General features: G+C 38.4%; 2 protein-coding genes across 6 annotated transcripts in view; both read left to right on the top strand.

Moving 5' to 3' along the window:
• The window catches only part of nckap1 (NCK-associated protein 1), a 42,356-nt gene extending 34,277 nt beyond the window's left edge, over positions 1–8,079 (top strand). For all 5 annotated transcript variants that reach the window (XM_035411593.1, XM_035411592.1, XM_035411591.1 and 2 more), the window contains 9 exons: positions 17–114; positions 1,822–1,915; positions 2,131–2,213; positions 2,449–2,529; positions 2,622–2,715; positions 3,684–3,800; positions 3,995–4,104; positions 4,903–4,992; positions 7,163–8,079. In XM_035411593.1, coding sequence (XP_035267484.1) covers positions 17–114; positions 1,822–1,915; positions 2,131–2,213; positions 2,449–2,529; positions 2,622–2,715; positions 3,684–3,800; positions 3,995–4,104; positions 4,903–4,992; positions 7,163–7,279 — 884 coding nt within the window. In that variant the 3' untranslated portion in view covers positions 7,280–8,079. The remainder of the gene's footprint in view (positions 1–16; positions 115–1,821; positions 1,916–2,130; positions 2,214–2,448; positions 2,530–2,621; positions 2,716–3,683; positions 3,801–3,994; positions 4,105–4,902; positions 4,993–7,162) is intronic.
• A 225-nt stretch (positions 8,080–8,304) lies between these two features.
• frzb (frizzled related protein) lies at positions 8,305–14,741 on the top strand. The gene is made up of 7 exons (XM_035411595.1): positions 8,305–9,591; positions 9,824–9,859; positions 10,136–10,195; positions 10,487–10,552; positions 10,834–11,038; positions 11,173–11,236; positions 13,561–14,741. The coding sequence occupies exons 1-7, from the start codon at positions 9,138–9,140 to the stop codon at positions 13,633–13,635; spliced, it is 960 nt and encodes a 319-aa protein (XP_035267486.1). The 5' UTR covers positions 8,305–9,137; the 3' UTR covers positions 13,636–14,741.
• The last annotated feature ends 4,772 nt before the right edge of the window (positions 14,742–19,513 follow it).

The raw sequence follows: 19,513 nt of genomic DNA, 5'->3' as shown, positions 1-19,513 counted from the left end.
TGTGTCCCCCCTGCAGAGATGAGGTCTCTGTCCGAGCTACTGGGGCCCTATGGTATGAAGTTCCTCAGCGAGAGCCTCATGTGGCACATCTCCTCCCAAGTGGCTGAGCTCAAGGTGAGAGGTCACTGGGTCAAAGGTGGTTAGGGGCTGGGTCAGGGTAGGGGGAAACTGTCCAAACTCATTATTCTCTTTGTTGGCAGTCTGAAAGGCAGGGAGCTGCCAGCAGCACAGTTTTATCCTGGGAAACACACCGGAGTTGTGATGTAGCATTTTCCTTATTTAGTTAATAAAGTGTTTCCTAGAGTCAGAGCAAGGTGGATTTATGTGAATTTTCCTACTGTGTAGCTTTTATTGCATGTTTTGTGTTTGAGGTATCTGTGAAAGCACAGCCATTGTATTTGTTAGGTGCGCGCCGTTGTTCTGGACCAGTGTTTGCTTTTGTTTATGAATTTGTTCAGGGCATAACCTTAACACTCAGGTGTGTTAAATAAATACATGTATGTATTTTGCCATTGGCAAATTAGAATGCTGCATTGAATTTAAAAAGCAAACTGCGTTTCCTGTTGTTTTGACAGAAATGTCACTTATGTATACACAGTGGTTTCAAGTGGAAAAACAAAGCCGAAAAATGGCAACAGAAAAACGATTTGTATTTCACATTGCATTCTTGATTGTAACTGTTGTTTTAATCGCACTCTTTAGCAAGAGTGGATTATTCTCTGACATGCAAACCTTTCATTCCCCATCTGAAAGCAGTTTGGGTAACTAAACAAGCTTAATATCTGATGATATATTCTTAGCATTTGTAAAGTTTATTTTTTTATTTATTTAATTTTTTTTTTAATAAAGTATTTGTAATGAATGAAAAGGAGACGCTAGTAGTATGCCCAGATCTTAATAATAATAATAATAATAATAATATACCCTGTATTATATAGTGTAAAGCCTATCTGTTCATCACTCTCTCTCCACACACACGTGCACACACACACACACACACACACACACACAATACAGACCCAAAGTATTAGGCCACCTGTGGTTAAAAAAAAAAAAAAAAGAAACTAGGTTGAGAATGATTGCAAAGTACCAATTTTATTTTTTTAAATTTATATCTAGAGTTGCACAAAAAGACAACTTAAAAAGAATCTTAGACACTACTTGAAGTAGCCTCCTTTGGCTTTAATTACAATTAAATTAATTATTGGAAACATATACAATTGTTTTGCAGAGTGGGAGGTGGAGGGGTGGGAGGGAGATGGAGGGGTACTTAAATTTAGTGAAATCTACCTTAAGTTGCTTAAAACTCCAGGTTGCCTAATACCTTGCCTGTTGTGCAAGTAAAATAGGCACTAAAGGTGCAAGAAATATGGGAAAGGAGTTAGGTTCAGATGTGCCAAGTAAACATTTTGTGGCAATGTTGTTCCCAGCAAGAAATTGGAAAGAAACTTAATATTTCCAGGTGCAGTTTTCAGTACACACTCAGAAGGTTCCAGCTGATGGGAAGTAATGTTAACAGGAGAAGACCAGGAAAATCAAGAGACAGAAGACAGATATCTTCTGTTGTCTAGCAAGAGAAACAGTCATAAAACTGCACCAACTACAGGAAGACCTCAGTGCAATTAAGGAAGAGAAACAGCAACTACGATCTGAAAAATCCCTTGCTTTGTACTGTTAACAAGAAGAAAAGACTCCACTGGACTAAAAAGATTGGGAAAATGCAGATGCACATTTTTTTTAGACCAGTGTGTGCTCTTGAAATGGCTGAAAGCTGGTCCTGCAGCAGTACCTCATACGGCATCTCCATCCTTTCCTTTATAGAAACTGGTGGTGGAAAACGTGGAGGTTCTGACCCAGATGAGGACCAGCTTTGACAAACCAGACCAGATGGCAGCACTGTTCAAGAAACTCTCGTGTGGGTGTACCTTTAGAACCAGAAGGGCCAAAAAAAAGGGCCAGCACTTTTGACTTAAGTATCTATGCTGCTTTAAAGTTTAACACTATGAACAAGACTAGTGCACTCATAAAAAATGCAATTGCACACTGAAAGGAATTCTAACATACATTTACATGTATTTGGTAGGAGTTACGCATTGTTTGACTCACTTCTTTTTTGTGGGGGCTTTATAGCGGTTGACAGTGTGCTGAAACGGATGACCATCATTGGGGTCATTCTCTCATTCCGATCACTGGCCCAGGAGGCGCTCAGAGATGTAAGTCTTGTATTTTGTATTTTGAGTCCTTCTTTTTCCTAGTTGAAACAAGCAATGGTAAATTATTGGTCTGGAACCACTATGTTTAGTGTGCTATTTACATGGAATTCTGGACTTCAAACTGTTCTAAATAATTCTGATTGTTCTAGCAATTTTGGCAATTGGGTTGTAATGAACAAAGCAGAAAGCCATTATGCCAAAACTACTGTGATTAATAAATCTCCTACATTTTAAGGTGCTGTCCTGTCACATTCCATTCCTCGTGAGCTCTGTGGAGGATTTTAAGGACCACATTCCCAGAGAAACAGACATGAAGGTAGGAGACTTCATGGGAGTCCTTGGGAATGTTGGCATAGCCAATTCATTGGTGTTTCTGGGGCATCACTTTTCCCCTCTTGCTTGTTCCAGGTGGCGATGAACGTGTACGAACTGTCCTCAGCTGCAGGGCTGCCCTGCGAGATCGACCCCGCCTTGGTGGTGGCCCTGTCCTCGCAGAAGTCCGGTGAGTGTGGCACCCTAATGCCCACAATGGAAAAAACTTTCATCAAATTAGTGTAGGTCCTGACAGTTTTCAGAGGGAGGATGCAATTATGGAGCAGTTTGTCTGCCAAAAGGGCGGACACCAAATATTTCCACAACCAGTTCTGCCAAATGATTTACTGGAAACCAAGAACTTTGTGTACTGCTCCTTGTACTTAATAGCAAGTAGGAGATGATTGGTCACAGCGCTGAAATCCTTAAGTGCTCTCACATGTTAGACATTCAGTGTAACCTACCTATGTTCCGATCTGACCCAGCAGAGAGATGGTGACATGCACTTGAATACACATTGAGTGTAACTGCACAATAATGGCAGCGGGTGTGCTCTCATACAGGCCGTCCCCGCCATCCGCACGGCAGTCCCCACATGGAGAATGCAGTTCAGTGTGGAAGGGCCTATGTTTTCACTTCTCTGGTTCTTTAACATAAGGCACACTTATGATTTTTTTTTTTAATTTTTTTTTTTTTTAACCATTTTCTGAACTGTTTGAAACATTGTAAAATGTGTCACCTCTGGGTTTCGAGCCCTTGTTCCAAAACAGGAAAGGAAATGCAGAATACCAAACCCTCTAACTTTCCCACATCTCTGTGCCTTTGGGATTTCAGTCCTCTGGTGTGCACAGGATTATTTGTTACATGCCCCCACTGTTTTAACATAAACCTTTTTCTTATCAAAATAGTCCTGTTAAGCTTTGTTGACCCTGGCTTGCTTTATTTGAATCATTTCCAAATGGTGTTCTGTGCATGTGAATTAGAGTTAATTGCTGCATGTTACTGCAGTTTATTTTGGCTCTCTGTGCTGGTTTTGCATCAGGGACACTGTCTGAGTTTGAGAATGGACCCTCCAAGTGTCTTTTGTTTGTTAGACAGCTTCCTAGTTGTGAACGACCAATCCAATGTCTTGACAGCCTTCTCTTTCCTTGTTAACAGAGAACATCAGTCCCGAGGAGGAGTATAAGATCGCCTGCCTACTGATGGTGTTTGTGGCCGTTTCCATGCCGACCTTGGCAAGCAACGTTATGTCACAGTACAGCCCAGCGATCGAAGGTGACAATCCATTTGAACTGCTAAGTTTCCAAACAAATGACAGCCAACAGGTTGTAGTTTCTCTGCTAATTTATCTTTTGGATGGGTGGGGGGGTGGGGGGGTGGGGGGTGGGGGGGGGCTTCACACAATTCTGGTACATTTAATTGTTTTGGTAGTATGAAGTGGACATTCTGACCCCAAATATTTTTTTCAGGGCACTGCAACAACATTCATTGTCTGGCAAAAGCTATAAACCAGATAGCTGCTGCCCTGTTTACCATTCACAAGGGAAGCATTGAAGATCGGCTGAAAGAATTTCTGGCTGTAAGTACGAATTGTAAAGTGATGAACTTTACACTAGCAGACGTTTGTGCTCATATTCTGATTTTACCATGTTCTGCAATGTTTCATATGCATTTTGCTTTTCATGCAAGCGTTTACTGTATCAAGGTTTAGGGAGGAAAAATTATTTATGTATTTGTGTGTATACATTCCCAACCAGGATTTTTTAATATAAATTTTCCATAAATGCCGGTGATTGTAAATCATTCATTGTGTCTAAGATATATTTTCCTGAAAGACCTTGAGCTTTCTGCATTACTGAAAGCATATGGACCCTATTTTATCTTTTTCCAGGAAGAATTTGTTTCCTTTTGGAAAGCAAATCAAGTTCTTAAGGGCTACCCTCAAACTTTAAACTCCTCAAAAATGCAGTAACACAGAAATCAAAAGATGTTTCACATTTTTTTGTTTGGCTTTAACATCATGTGCACACTTGATTCATTACCAACTAGTCGTATATTCTGGATTATTTTCATGACACAATACTTCTAAATTTGACACTTTAGCTGTTGCATGAACATGCATCTTATTTGCATAGAATGACAACAAGCTAGGCATTCTTGTGATAATCAAACATTGTTGCATACATATGGATTATGTCAGAATATTCTTGATGTGATATCCATTGAGTATTATTTCAGTTTTGCCGGTAGAATCAATTTCCATAAACTATACAAAGTTATTTTTAACTAATCATTTATAATAGAAGATTAAAATTATATGCATTGATATCAATTTTCTATCTGAACATATTTGGCACTAACATATCATCTGTTTCAGCTTGCTTCATCCAGCTTACTGAAGATTGGCCAAGAGACAGATAAAACAACAACGCGGAACAGAGAATCTGTTTATTTGCTCCTTGACATGGTGAGTCAGTTTGTACTGAGAGCTAGTGGCTCTCTGTATATAGTTTATGGGGAGGAGAGGTTCCCCCTCACTTTTTTCAGGGAACTATTTATCCCCGGCAAGTGTTGAACAACAAATTTGGATACTAACCTCTCCTAATTAAAATTAGATCTGTGTTGCAGCTGAGAACCTATGGTTGACAACCTTGAGTTGTCTGGGGAATGCAGTTTTACAGCAGTAATTGCAGATTCTGACCGAGGTATATAATAGTTAGAATCACCAAAAGCTTGGTTGGTAGCTGTCTATAGTATTTGGCTTACTACTTGTGTGTTGATGTTCAACTCTAGCTGCTGGCAAGCTAGCTACATCACTTTACTTGGGTAAATATAGCTGTGCCCTTCTGGCTGTGAGTTATATGACCAGCTACCTGAATTGATAAATGTTGTTACTAGAACATGTCCAAAGGAGTATCATAACAGTTTAGATGGCTATGTCCCATGCATCTTATCTGCTCTTTTGAAAGTGGATGTGTGTGGATTTGTCACATAGGCAGGCAAAGACTATTGTTTATCTCGGGTATACATTCCAAGCTCAAGCCTGCAGTGAGTCCGTGAAGATGACATCATTATTCACAATTTTTTTATTTTAAAATGTATTTACTCAAAAACGAACAAAAGGTAAGTGGTTAAATAACAGTGTAAGATATGATCTGTTAAAAGTCCTTATGAAGTTTGACATGTCTATGTGAGAGAAGATGCACTCAAAACTTCTGGAACGTTCAAAAATGTATATATTGTTTATGGCCCTTGATATTGCGGAATAACAAATGAACATCTAGCAAGTCAAGGGACAAATACTTAGCACATAGTACTAATTCCCTTAACTCAGAGTCAGACCTATTGTATAATCACCAAGATAATTCTCTGAATAATGGTTGAAATATGGCTTTCGATGAATGACACATGTTGTTGAAACCTACGTGGAGAAAAGGGTTACTTCATACTTCATAAAGACGTGATGATTTATTATTTATCATGCAATACTGAACTATAGAGCCATAATTGTATTGCTTTACTGTAAAATACAGACTGTTAAATATGACATTCTGAGAAATAATATTTGACTTTGTACTCCTGCTTGTTAATTTGATGTCAATCAACTTCATGTGGGTGTAGCAAAACTGCCTTGGTTACCAACAAAGCAGCTGCCAGCTAGTTAGGAATGAGTATATTTTTATATGCTGTAGACTGGTGTGGACTGCGATGTTTCAGATGTTTTGGGCCAAGGAGGGCCAGGATCAATTGCAGTCATTTACAGTATCATATATCAAGCTTTCTTTTAGTAAAAATAACTTGCCTACAACTTATCTTAATAATGAAAGAAGGCACTACAGACTTCAAATTTATATGCATTTGCATTTCAAGCAAGTATGTTGATGGTCTAACTACACTGGTCATTGTTGACCATGTCACACTGGTTCCACTGAAATCTGCACAAACATATACTCGCACCCAAATAAAATGCACACTGACGAATGACAGTCTCACAAATATACATATACACAATCAATAGTGAAGTCACGTAGCAGTCTCCAACATACTGTATAAACAGGCACCAATCAAACATTTTTGCGTACCCATCATGTACAAACACACAAAACTATCTCAAAAGCATATTCCCTTAGCTCACAATTAGCTTATTGTTAACTTCAGTACCCTAACAGGGTCATTGCTGTTTTGCTATAGGTAGTTCACTGTGTACAGTATGTTTAGCCATTAAACATATACATATGTTAATCATAAAAACCATAACAGTGCTTTATTTTTCCCAGGAACAATGGTTTACTGTATAATTATGTTTAGTTATTGGTAAGAATAATATGCTAATATGTCTTGGAGAGTAATCCATTGTGGTGTGTACTTTCTTTGTATGGAGTGGAAAAATTACCCGTCTTGTGTTCTGGAGTGCAATGTTGGTGTAGGTTGTACTGCTATTTAAACTACTTCAGAATCTGAGCATTATATACAATAATTGGGGAAGGTTCTGTCAAGACGGTCAGTAAATTTGCATGCCTAATTGACACACATTTCTCCTAAAACCACAAAAATGTAAAATAGATAAACCATAGATGGACAACATAAACATCCCTCTGTCACAACAAACCTCTGGTTTTCTCACATTTTTGTGCCAGATTGTGCAAGAATCCCCATTTCTCACCATGGACCTGCTGGAGTCTTGCTTCCCCTACGTCCTGCTGAGAAACGCCTACCATGCCGTCTACAAGCAGAGTGTCACTTCTTCTGCGTAAACGTTGCTTACCTGGGGCCAAGGTGCATATAGTCAAGAAAAAGGTTTCTTGGCAACACAGACCACCATAGGTTTGTTTTACATTACAGTCTTAAAACAACCGAAATGATTTTTTGTTCTGGGATCAGACCTTTTTTTCATATTTTCAGTTGTATTAATGACCAGTTGTTTCCTATAACAGTTATAGTAACATACAAGCTCGGTTGATGATAATTACACTACTAAATTGAATTTTTGAAAAAGCATCTCTGTGTTTCAATACTAAAAAAAAAAAAAAAAAATACATGAAAAAAAATCAAAAACACTCTGGGGGGGGGGAGGGTGAGTTTTAAACATCTACAATCATGCAGAGTATTTTGCTTGTTTATTGTCAAATGTTTCAATGATACTCGGTGATTCTTTTTAGAATGTCGTTCTAGATTTCATCTGTGATTTATGTGCATTTTTTGTGGACTTGCATCATTTTGTTTTACACTTACGTTTTCTGAAATATTTGCCAAATTATTTACACTACAGCATCTCATTTGGTTTGGAACTGAGACAAATTGTTGGTAAGTGCATAAAATTATAGACAGCGGATGGTGTTTGTACAAAGCATAGTATAATTTTTTTAACTAACTATCATGATGCCGTGTTGGCATTAACATGCCCATTGTACCTGTCTGTATGGTATGATAAACATTCTTACATATTTATTGAATGTTTATAAATTGTTCTCCCTTGACCACGTTTTGTATGTTTTCAATTTTTGGAAATTCCAGTGTAACTTCCATAACATAAATAAACATTAGTTATATCCACGGTCTGTTTCTTATTTCTGCAAAACTGAATAGACAAATGTGATGTAATTTCAGCCTTTTACCCACACAATTCTATATTTAAGCATGTAGTTGAATTTTCAGGATTTCTATTCAGATTAGATTTCTGATCAATTTTAGTCACATGACCGACATGTACACCAGCTGTGGGGAGGGGTCAAAACTGAGGTTCACTTGAAACAATATTTGTCATATGTTTATGCAGCACACTCCACGAGCAGTTAGTCGCAGTTTATGTTTCTAGGATGCATGGAAAGGTGGAATGTTCTTCAGAATGTCCCCTGGACGTCATGGAGCATGGTATTTAGATCTTAATGTGAAGTGGGCAGATTTTACTTTTAATCTGTTAGATATGTACTATTTTATTTGAAGATGATCTTGAAGCAGTTCTTGAACAGTGAATACCTCTGCCCCAGTATGTTTGCAATGTAACTTAACCTCCAATAACAGTAATTCGACAATTCGGTTTTGAAACCCAATTACTATAGCATTAACAGTACCAATCCATTCAACACTAAAGAAACGCTTGGTATCGTTACATTTGGATTCTACCCTTCAAATATACAATATATTTTAAAACGGCGATTAATTAATGGTCAGTTTTGCTTTGTTTATGGCATGTGTGTGAGGAGGGTCGGGCTTCGTAGATTTTGCTAACAAAAAAGCTCGTCCTGTAGAGTTAAGCCATTGAGTGCTGGAATCGCAGGACGCGAGAGCGAGCTGGCATCAGACTGAACACCGAACGCTATGGACTTGTGGACACAGGAATGAAAAATTAATGCAACACAACCAACTCCTGAATCGTTCGGTTTTTTTCACCCAAATGATTTCACCTCGCTTTTTTTGGGAGATGAACAGCAACATTGAGCCTCTACAATTATGCGCAAGCATGTGTTCAGCTTAAGTGATTAGTTGATTTCAGTTCTCTTTGCGGACCAGGCTATTTCAGATTTATATAAATTTTTATTCGTTGTAACTGAAATATTTATTCTTTGATCAATTCCTTTAAACTGAAAAAAAAATTGTATCATATTTCGAAGTATGTTTTCATACGAAATGTACATAACTTTCCTTGCTGTTGCCTGCCTCATTGACATACCCCGCTCAACAGCAGCGTCTTGTGAGCTTGTCCGGATCCCGATGTGCAGATCGATGCCCTGGAACATGACAAAGATGCCAAACCATCTTCATCACAGCACGCAAGCGAACGCTGTTCTGGCCATTGAGCAGTTCGAGGGGCTGCTGGGCACCCAGTGCAGCGAGGACCTGTTGTTCTTCCTGTGCGCGATGTACGCGCCGATTTGCACTATAGACTTCCAGCATGATCCGATCAAGCCTTGCAAGTCCGTTTGCGAGAGAGCAAAGTGTGGTTGTGAACCCGTTATGAAGAAATACAACCATACATGGCCCGAAAGCCTAGCCTGCGACGAGCTGCCGGTTTATGACAGAGGTGTTTGTATCTCGCCGGAGGCTATAGTCAAAGCTGATGGACCGGGTAAATATAGTAGCCAATTATAATCTCACAACTTTAAGTAGCCTATATGCTTACATAGTTAAACGCGTTTATTTGTGGTGAAAATGTAGTATACATGCCATTAGTTGCATGTGGTGAAAATATAGCAGATATGCCATTAGTTGCATGTAACTACCCGGTAATTCCTAAATGCATATATTCAACAATTGTTTTTCTTTCTTTTTTTTTCTTTTTTAAAATATCTTTTTACAAGATAATTCCTTTCAAGACTTCTCAAAATGCCCACCAGGTAAGGAAACTATCAGCAAGTATTCAATTAATATGTTTTGCCTTTTTACTTATTAAGTAGGCTATTCAATTAATATGTTTAGCCTTCTTGCCGATTGAGGCGTTTGCTACTACAAAGCAGTGATATGCTGTGTGTTAAATACGAAACCTCTGTTTTATGCATGTTTTATCTGAAGAATACATAGGAGAGGATCTTTAGTAGCTCTGTGCCTTTACCACTATGCATGATTTGCGTCGCAGTTTTAGTCCAAAAACTTGACCTCTGTCTGCATTATAGAGTCAAGCCCAGACTTTCCTATGGATTCTCACAATGTCAACTGCAAGGGCTCCAACGATGGTATATTTCATGCATTTGATTTAATACAGTTTCTATCCCATAAACATATATTTTAACACACTTTAATTTTTTGTCAAAGTTTTAGTTAAGGTAAAATGTTGATTGAACCCCAGTCTTCATACTATATTATTCCATGAACTTTGAAAGTGTATATTTAATTTCCCCGTGTTTTGTTGTAATAGTAGTAGTAGTAGTAGTAGTAGTAGTACTACTACTACTACTAATAATAATAATAATAATAATAATAATAATAATAATGCATTCGCTTATTTATTAATTGGTGTTCCCTAGATCCATGCAAATGCAAGACAGTGAGACTTGGCCAGAAGACATATTTAAAAAATAATTACAATTATGGTAAGTTTTCTTTGCTGTTTTATTGTTTAAAAGCTAAATGCAATACTGACGTATAAGAAATAAAGACGTTTGATATAGCAAGTACAGAGCAGTACCCAAATATGAGCAGTCTATGAAAGTAAATATTGCCAATTAAATCCTTGCATTTTTTCTTGAACAAGATTGTATGAGAATAATGTTGATATATCAATAATTCTCCTGCTGAAGGCTCCTATTCAGGAATTGTTTTGGAGCATTCATTGTTATCCAAATCACAGCTGGTTTTATTGTTTCCTCTGCAGTAATTCGAGCAAAAGTTAAAGAAATAAGAAGACGAAATCATGACTTGAGTGCAATCGTGGAAGTAAAGGACATTCTTAAGTCATCATTGGTCAACATTCCCCGTGACATAGTAACACTTTACTACAATTCAGGCTGTCTGTGCCCTCCTCTCACAGCCAATGAGGAGTACATCATCATGGGCTATGAGAATGAGGAACGCTCAAGGTACTGCTCCCCAGTCTGCGTCAATCTCTGTAAAGCACTTCATGAATGGACCTTTGGATTGTCCCGCAGGGTTGCCAACATAATTTGATTTGCTAATACTGTTCATGTCGTATATTTTAATTGTTTTGTTCCAGGTTACTGCTTATTGAAGGGTCCGTTGCACAGAAGTGGAAGGACCGGGTGGGAAGGAAGGTTAAGGTACCGATAATGTTACTGAACAGCACAAAGGTCTACTCATAATGGAAAACCAATGTTTGTGTTTTTTTTTTCCTTCACAAATATGTTTTCCCAGTGATTACAAAAATGAATTATAAAATATTACTAATTTATTTGTGAGTCAAAGGTAAGGGCAAATATTAAAGTAATCCAGGCAAAATTGTATGAGTCATCAAGTATAAACATGGTTGAGGTGTAGGCTGCTTGACAAGTGGCTAATAAGTAAAACATTATTACAAGAAGTGCACACCTTTAGTTTGAATAATGAGGCATTTTGGCCAGGTGATTATCAAATGATGCTCATCATTGCATTAAGTTGCAAGGGCTCCAAACCAATGGAAAGGTGGCTTCTGGATGGCATATCTATATGAGGCACTTCTTCTTTGTGCACTGATTCAGTGATAAAATCCTGGCATTACTAGAAGTAATTGTATTATTGAATACCCCACAATGGCACACATTTGGCCATAGCAACTCCCTGGATGGGAGGGTCCTCTGGTCGATTAGCCACCTGAAGCCAGCTAGTGGCAGCTGTACCAGTTACATGGAATATTGCAGCAATGGGACATCCCTGCATCTATGACTGGGGTATAATACATAGGGAATGAAATAAAAAGTAATTACTAGCCATTAACATGCATGCACATATGCAGAGTAGTGTGTGGCAGTGTATTTCATCTACGTAGTGTAGGTCATTGTCAGAAATGTCTATATATATATTGCTGCATTGTAAAAAAAAAAAAAAAAAAAAAAACTTGTATCTCTATTTCTTGAGTTTGATACATAAGTTTATCAGTTATGTACCTTGGACGTTTTATGTTACTGTAACTAAGTTTATTCAAACCACATCGCACATACACTACATTTCCAAATTGTATGTGGACACCTGAAATCCAACATCTCATCCAAAACTATAGGCATTAATATGGAGTTGGTCCTCCCTTTGCAGCTATAACAACCTCCACTCTTCTGAGAAGGCCTTATACTAGATTTTGGAGCATTGAATCATCTAGAATGTCATTGCATTAAGATTTGCCTTCACTGGAACTAAGGGGCTTAGCCCAAACCATGAAAAACAGCCCCTGACCAAGGGGTGTCCAGATATAGTGCATATCACAAATAACAAACAACGCTCTAATGTAATGTCATGTAATATTAAAATAATCTCACTTTCTGAATAGTTTTGTTTTTGGAAATGCAAGATATAACATACATTGAAAGACAGTTGTATTTTTAGAGTCAAGCTGGTGTGCATTCCATCAAATTATAAAATTCCTGCCCATAAGTATTCAATATAGAATCACTTAGATTTTGTTGCTAAAAATGAGACAATTGGTGATAAAAGAAAACATGTTCTGTTTTAGTTACTCTGCTAGCAAAAGAAGTGAATACTTAGCTCAAACACTTAAACTTTCATTCTGGGCTTCCACAAAATGAAATTCTGTTTATAATTTTTTTTTTAATTCGCCTTACCACTGTACACTTTATTTCAAAGCTGAGAGATTTCCTGGATGAACTGACACCCTGTTGAGATTAAGGACATTTTTACCCTGTAATAATGTGTAAGGGGCCCCCCAGTCTTTAGCCCAAAGTTTTATGGAATCACAACAGTATCTTCTCACAGTCAGGGAAATATGTCCATTGGTTAAGAAAACAGCACCCTTATGCTCTAAAGCACATAGACTGAGATTGTATGTCCTTTCAAACTTTTAAGGTCATCCTCGACTTGAGTAATACAGCCTTTTGTCAGTCCGTTAAACCAGGGAGCAGGGAGCAGATGGGCTGAGTTTGACAGCTGAAGAAAAACAGGCACCGTCTAGAAAAATCAGGGTCAATTTTGTGGAGGGTATGTGAGCTGAAATCCTGAGGGAAGTAATCTCTGTAGCTGCATGCTTGCCAATGTTGCCAGATGCCTTTGAGTTCCTCAACCCAATTTTTTTTCTCAAAATCTTTTTCAAGACTTTTCCCCTTTTTGAAATCCCCCACCAAGTACTGTTTCCCATAAACCTCCCCAATGTTTTTTTTAAAGAATATATTACTGAATATTCATGCTGCCCAGCAACCTGATTTTGATTTTTTTCATGACTTACTGGAAGCACCAAATGAAAAATAATTTTCAGTTTAGTTTCACTTCAGGCTGTGCAGCCCAGCCATTTTTAATAGGATTAATTATTATTGTAAGCACCGGACTCAAAGAACCCTCTTAAGTGCTATAGTCCTAAAGTCTCTGGATCAATGTGGTTTTATGTTAAAATGTGTGACTGTGCAGGCAGACAACTCAGCGCTGTGTGACTGTGTCATTTTAGCGGTGGGACCAAGCACTCCGCAATCAAAGCAGGGGAAGCGCAGGGAGAGGAAACCCGAGGAGAAGCCGTCACTGAAATGAAAACCGCGTCCGTGGGAAGCAGCGCTATCAAAATGTGGAGCCAAGAGAAACAAGTGAAAAAAATTGCACTATTACACATTCTTTTTTATTGTGACATTAACTGCCGTTTAGTTGAATGTAGATTGTTTTTATATATTTTTCTATTTTTTTTTTTGTTGTAAGTTTTTGTTTGCTTTTCATTAGTTCACTTGCACGCAAGTAGTGTTTGTTTTAATAGCGCTGTAGGAAGTGTTGGACAAGCCTCTGGCTTTGGACTCACAGAGGGGTGAGGCTTTTGTGTGAGTGAATGCTACACAAAGGGTCTGAAGAGGAGGGCCGGATATTTATTTAACGGCTGTACGCTGGCAGAGGTGGAGGTGTCCATGAAACAACCACATTTTATTCAGCTTTATGCGTATGTAAAGACAAATGGAATTTTAGCAAGCTGTTCTGGTTGCAGCTCAAATGTATACACCCAGAAGAGGACTGTCTTAACTTCAAAGGACGAGCTCTGAAGATCGGAGGAGAAAAAAACAACATTTTTTGGCAGGAGTCACAGAGAACGTCAGAATGATCTGAGGCTTGGATTAAATGGTATCAAGGACAAAACCAAATAATATTCTTACATAAAATTTCCACTTTAAAACAGATTTACACAATTGCTATTTTAATACATATTATCTGTTTGTATTAAACATGCCATTGGTTTGCTCACACGGTATGTACATTCCATGGAATTCTATGGATGCCTTATCTGTCTGGCAAATGGCTTTGGTCAAAGGGCTTTTTTCTGTTGAACTTTCCATTCCTTTTTTAAATTGATTTACTGGTTCATAGCACTCTTATAATGCTTGTATTAAACAAGTGATGTGAGCTATCAGTCAAGTTCAGTATGTAAACCTGTTACTTTCTTTTAAATATGTCTGGCTTGTGTCACTGCTGAGGCTTGCCGGCACTTCTGTCTCGAAAAGAGGTTGTAGTTTACAACATCTACTCAAATGAAGATCAGGGGGTAAAACAAAAAGGTGACAAATGTGCATGAGTTAAATTTGGTGCTCATTCCAGCATGCATTTTTGGTACAGTACTCACATGTTCAATTAAAAAAAAAAGCTTCACTGAAATGTTTTGACTATATGTGGTTTTTTGCCATGCTGTAGGTGTATGGAACTGTCTAAATATGCAGTATATATTTTAGAGCTCTTTTCAGGCTACAAGTTTAAAGCGCTTTACAGTAATATAATAAATATACATAATACAACCATAGATTTAAAAGAAACAATGGGGGAATGATAAGAGCAAGGACACAATACATATTTGTTAGACACGAAAATGTTAAATCTATGTCAATGAAATGAGGGAGTATAAAACTTAAATACCATTTTAAAGATTGGCTTTTCTTGGAGCCAAATTCAAGAAATAACATAGGAAAAAGAACAAGGTCAGGATAAACCAAATGATTTCTCTTTCTTCAATGTATAGATAATTGTGACTCCTGTAAGCTTAAATTTCCTGGGTTCAAACGGATGCTACACACTGCTCTAATCAAGGGAAAATTTCTTCAGTAGCGATAAAAGACATTTTATCAGAAATAAAATGCCTTTAATTTTCAGATTGTTTAGGCAAACATCGTATTTTCCCCAAATGGATGGCTTTATGCCGGGACTGGATTTCGATATTCTTATATTCTTTCCAAGTTTGCAGTTTTTCTCAATAGTTTGGGACCTTTCTGTTAAAGTCCACACTCTGAAAACAATGGCTGTCTAAACCAGAAACAGTAATGACCTGCAATGTAGTCACTTGGCTATGCAATACAGCATGACTTCTCTCTTTCTTATATTCCCTTCATGATACCCGCATCACCAAGAAGAGACAGACTTAGGCCCAGAAGTGACTGTGGTGGTGCAGCACTCACCACTGCTACCCAGTGGTTTGGAGCTCATCCTAAGTTCTTCATGGTTCCTTCCACCTCACTCCCCATTCCTGAACCCAACTAAGGAATTCTCTCTCTGAAGATGGAAGGTCTATGACCGCAGCCCATACGAGTGTGCAGCATACCACCAGGCCATGAAGGAGACACATGTAAAATTGTGAGAAGTTTTACACATGTAACATTTCTTATACAGTATATTACATACTGTACTCAAGTCATGATGGCCATTACAATTTTTTGTAGAGAATTGTATGGAACCAGTCAATAGAATTCTGTAAAAAAAAGTATTAAGGAACATTTTGCATTGTCAGTTGTGAAGGTTGTGTTTTACATTTTGTATTCCTGTGGGGGTACAGCTGAATATTTGATCTGGTAGTGTGGTGCTCAAACTTAGTCCTGGGGGACCCCTGGGTATGCTTGTTTTTGTACCAACTGCAATTCCAGAATTTTAAATATAGCTACATGGGCTACAATGAGCTTATTCCCACTGCAATGCCAAAACTGGCCAAAAGGACACCAGCTTTTATTTCATGGTATACTACATGGCCAAAAGTGTGTGGACACCTACTCATCCAACATCTCATCCAAAATTATTAATATGGAGTTGGTCCAACCTTTCATGCTATAACAAGCCCCCCTCCTCTGGGAAGGCTTTGTACTAGATGTTGGAGCATCGCTACAGGGATTTGCTTCCATTCAGCCAGAAGAGCATTAGTCAGGTTGGGGACTGATTGGGGATTAGGCCTGGCTTGCAGTTGGCTTTCCAATTGATCCCAAAGGTGTTGGAAGGGGTTGAGGTCAGGGCTCTGTGCAGGCCAGTCAAGTTCTTCCACGCCAATTTCAACAAAACCATTTTTACATGGACCTCGCTGTGGGCCCAGGGACATTATCATGCTGAAACAGGAAAGGGCCTGCCACAAAGCACAGAATCATCTAGAATGTTATTGCATTAAGATTTGCTGGAACTAAGGGGCTTTGCCAAAACTATGAAAAACAGCCCTAGGCCAAGGAGTGTCCACACACTTTTGGTCATATACTGCATTTATAAGCATATATAGTGCCCTCCAAAAGTAAGGTAATGGTAGAATTTTATTTTTGCTATATACTTGCTATATACTTAAGGCATTTGGATTTGAGATCAAATATTAATATGAGACTAAAGTACAGACCATCTGCTTTTATTTCATGGTATTTACAAGTGTATGTTTTACCAGTTTACAGAAACAGCTGTTTTTGTGTTGAATCCCAGCTGTACAAAATTAACATGTCAGCTTTTGCTCAGTTGTTTCCTTTTGCATGGATTGTTCACACATAAAAGAGCAGTATCTAGGTTTTAGCCTGTATCTAGGATGTTCTCATCTGTGGAGACTGCATTTGGAGGCAGAACACATATGAATGCAACTATTGCGTTAAAACAACTCATCTGTAAGCTGAGAGAACAGAAGAATTAATTCAGAAAGATGGCACAGAACCTGGGTATTTCAAGTACAGCAGTTTGAAAAGTCTTGAAAACGAAAAGCCCACACACTGGTGGACAAATCCTAAGAGCTGAGAAGAAAAACTATAAAACAAGGGTTAGTGACATTACCAACATCTCCAGAGGGAAGAGGTACATATCTCAAGCCAGTGTACACAGAAGACTTTGAGACCCGAATTAAAGAGGCTACGCTGCAAGACGCAAACCTCTCATCAGCAGCAAGAATCAAAAGGCCAGATTAGAATTCACCAAAAAGTAGTTTTGCAACAAAGTTTCATGGACAGCTGAGATTAAAATAAACTGTTGCCAAAGTAATGGAACAAGCCAACACCGTGGAGAAAGGAGAGAACAGCCCATGATCCAAAGAACCCTCCCCACCCCCCAGCTGTGAAATATGGAGGAGGCAATTCATGGCTTGGCCATGTATGGCTGCTTCTGGCACAGGCTCACTCATCCTTATGGATGATGTAACAGAGCGTGGCAGCAGTAGGATGAATTTGGAAGCATACAGACATATTTTGTCAGGCTATGTACATAGAAATTCCTCCAACCCCAACAGCCGGTGTATAACTGCATGATTGAATGGTGTGTGTGTGAGCCCTGTGATGGACTGGCGACCTGTCCATGGTGTATTCCTGCCTCTCGCCCAATGCATGCAGGGCTCCAGCACCGTTCATGACCCAGGATAAGTGGGTTAGATAATCGATGAGTGGATGGATATGGATGATCATCAGGGCTTGTCTAAATGGTATTTGAGGATAAAAGATTCTACTTTCTATTGTGTCTCAATTTAATCTAATATGATTGATGAGTTGAGACTGAGTACTGTAGCAAGTAATGAAATCTGTGATTTACAGTGCCAACGAACTTTGTTCAATAGGTCATGTCAATAAATGATTCTTATTTTCTATGAGCCAATGCACTGAAAAGGACATGTTGTTGGAAACAGTGGTTACAGGACACTAACATTTGAAGTCAAAACCAATAAATCAGTTAAGTGCACTGTGGGAGTTGCTGTACTTGGGGTGAGACAGGGACTTGTGGATCTTTTTGATAAGGGGCGGTTCCATGCAGAACTGTAGCAATATTTTCACAGATCTTCACCACTATTTGCAGAGGACACACGTCTTGTGATCCCTTGTGAGCACAGTTGAATATTTTACCTCATCTACACAAGTGATAACCAGTTTTTACACTGCTGTGAGACACGTTATCTGTTATTCACCCACAAAGCAATTCAGTATGATTGTAAGACCATGTTTTCTGATATGATTCAAAGTAAATTTGAATGCTGTGCCTGCAATAACACCACACACGTCTTTGCTTTCTAGTTATTTTGTAAATTATTCATGGAGCACAGGATGTGTGTTGATGAATTAAGACAAAATGTTGTTTTTATTTCAGCAGTATTAAGTATCTTCTCAGTGATTTCTCTGCCCACTCATTTGGCCTGGCTCACCATTGCAGTACTTAAGAGTTGCCCTGACTTTGAAACTAAAGCAGTTTAACACTGAAAAGAATCTGAGACTCAGCCTTACTTAGCTACTGAAATTCTTCGCCATGTGGGAATCATCAAACACAGCAGCAAAGTCTTGTTTTATTATTGGAAGGAGGGGTCAGTATCTCTCTTGTGCTCTCACATATGTGTGTGTGTGTGTGTGTGTATGTGTGTTTGTGTGAGATTTCCATACAATGTGATTGTGTTTGTGTGATGTCTTTATTTGCGAAAAAAAAACAATAATTTAACAACTATAAACTATTACAGTGCAATAATTTAGTTAATATAGCAACACGTTATACTGAATCCATGTGGCAGGTAGTTTCTTGGCTTGAGATAAAAGCATCCCCCCAACAGTCATTAATGAGCGAACATAGAGAATTTCACAATATGAAACGTGTTTGTCACACCATAGTGGGACGTTTCACATTTTCAGCACTCTCCAGAACTGCTGACAAGGTTAACTGCCCCAGAACTGAGTCCTGACGGGTTGCCAGCTCCGTCATCATTGATGGTGAGAAAGTGCCAGAAAGAATAACAGACCCCTATATTTCACATCACAAGGAACTGCTGACAAGACAAACTGTCGTTCTGGGTCTCTTTTAGTTTCCTTTCATTTCCTGTGACACCAGGGTTTGCTTTTTTGAATGTGTTGGTTGATCAGAAACACATGTGTTAAGCCATTTGAAACCCTCAGAATGTTTTTCAAAATGTATTCATATAACAGAGCCAAATCTGTTGTTAATTGCTCAGTAATTACATTTCAGGTGAACCTTAATTTGCTCACAGAAGGCAGTGGAAATATAAAAGTAAACTATGTTATTTTGAAAAACACATAAAGAATCATCTGCAATAAATCATCATGAATCATGTCCTGAAGACAAGGTTTGTAAAATAAGATGCAGTAAGTAAGTATTTGGACAGTGCTTTGGCTCTGTACTTCAGCACATTGGATTTGAAAAGAAGTAATTAATATGAGGTCAAAAAA

This window comes from Anguilla anguilla, chromosome 3 (assembly GCF_013347855.1).
Source record: "Anguilla anguilla isolate fAngAng1 chromosome 3, fAngAng1.pri, whole genome shotgun sequence".
Classification (NCBI taxonomy): Eukaryota; Metazoa; Chordata; class Actinopteri; order Anguilliformes; family Anguillidae; genus Anguilla; species Anguilla anguilla.
The sequence above is the reverse complement of the archived record's forward strand: the minus strand, read 5'-3'. Positions and strand labels throughout refer to the sequence as shown.

Coding starts and splice junctions, on each gene's coding strand:
- frzb (XM_035411595.1), top strand. CDS start 9,138: ATGTTTTCATACGAAATGTACATAACTTTCCTTGCTGTTGCCTGCCTC. Junction 10,553..10,833: donor AAAAAATAATTACAATTATG/GTAAGTTTTCTT, acceptor TTTCCTCTGCAG/TAATTCGAGCAAAAGTTAAA. Junction 11,237..13,560: donor GGGTGGGAAGGAAGGTTAAG/GTACCGATAATG, acceptor GTGTCATTTTAG/CGGTGGGACCAAGCACTCCG.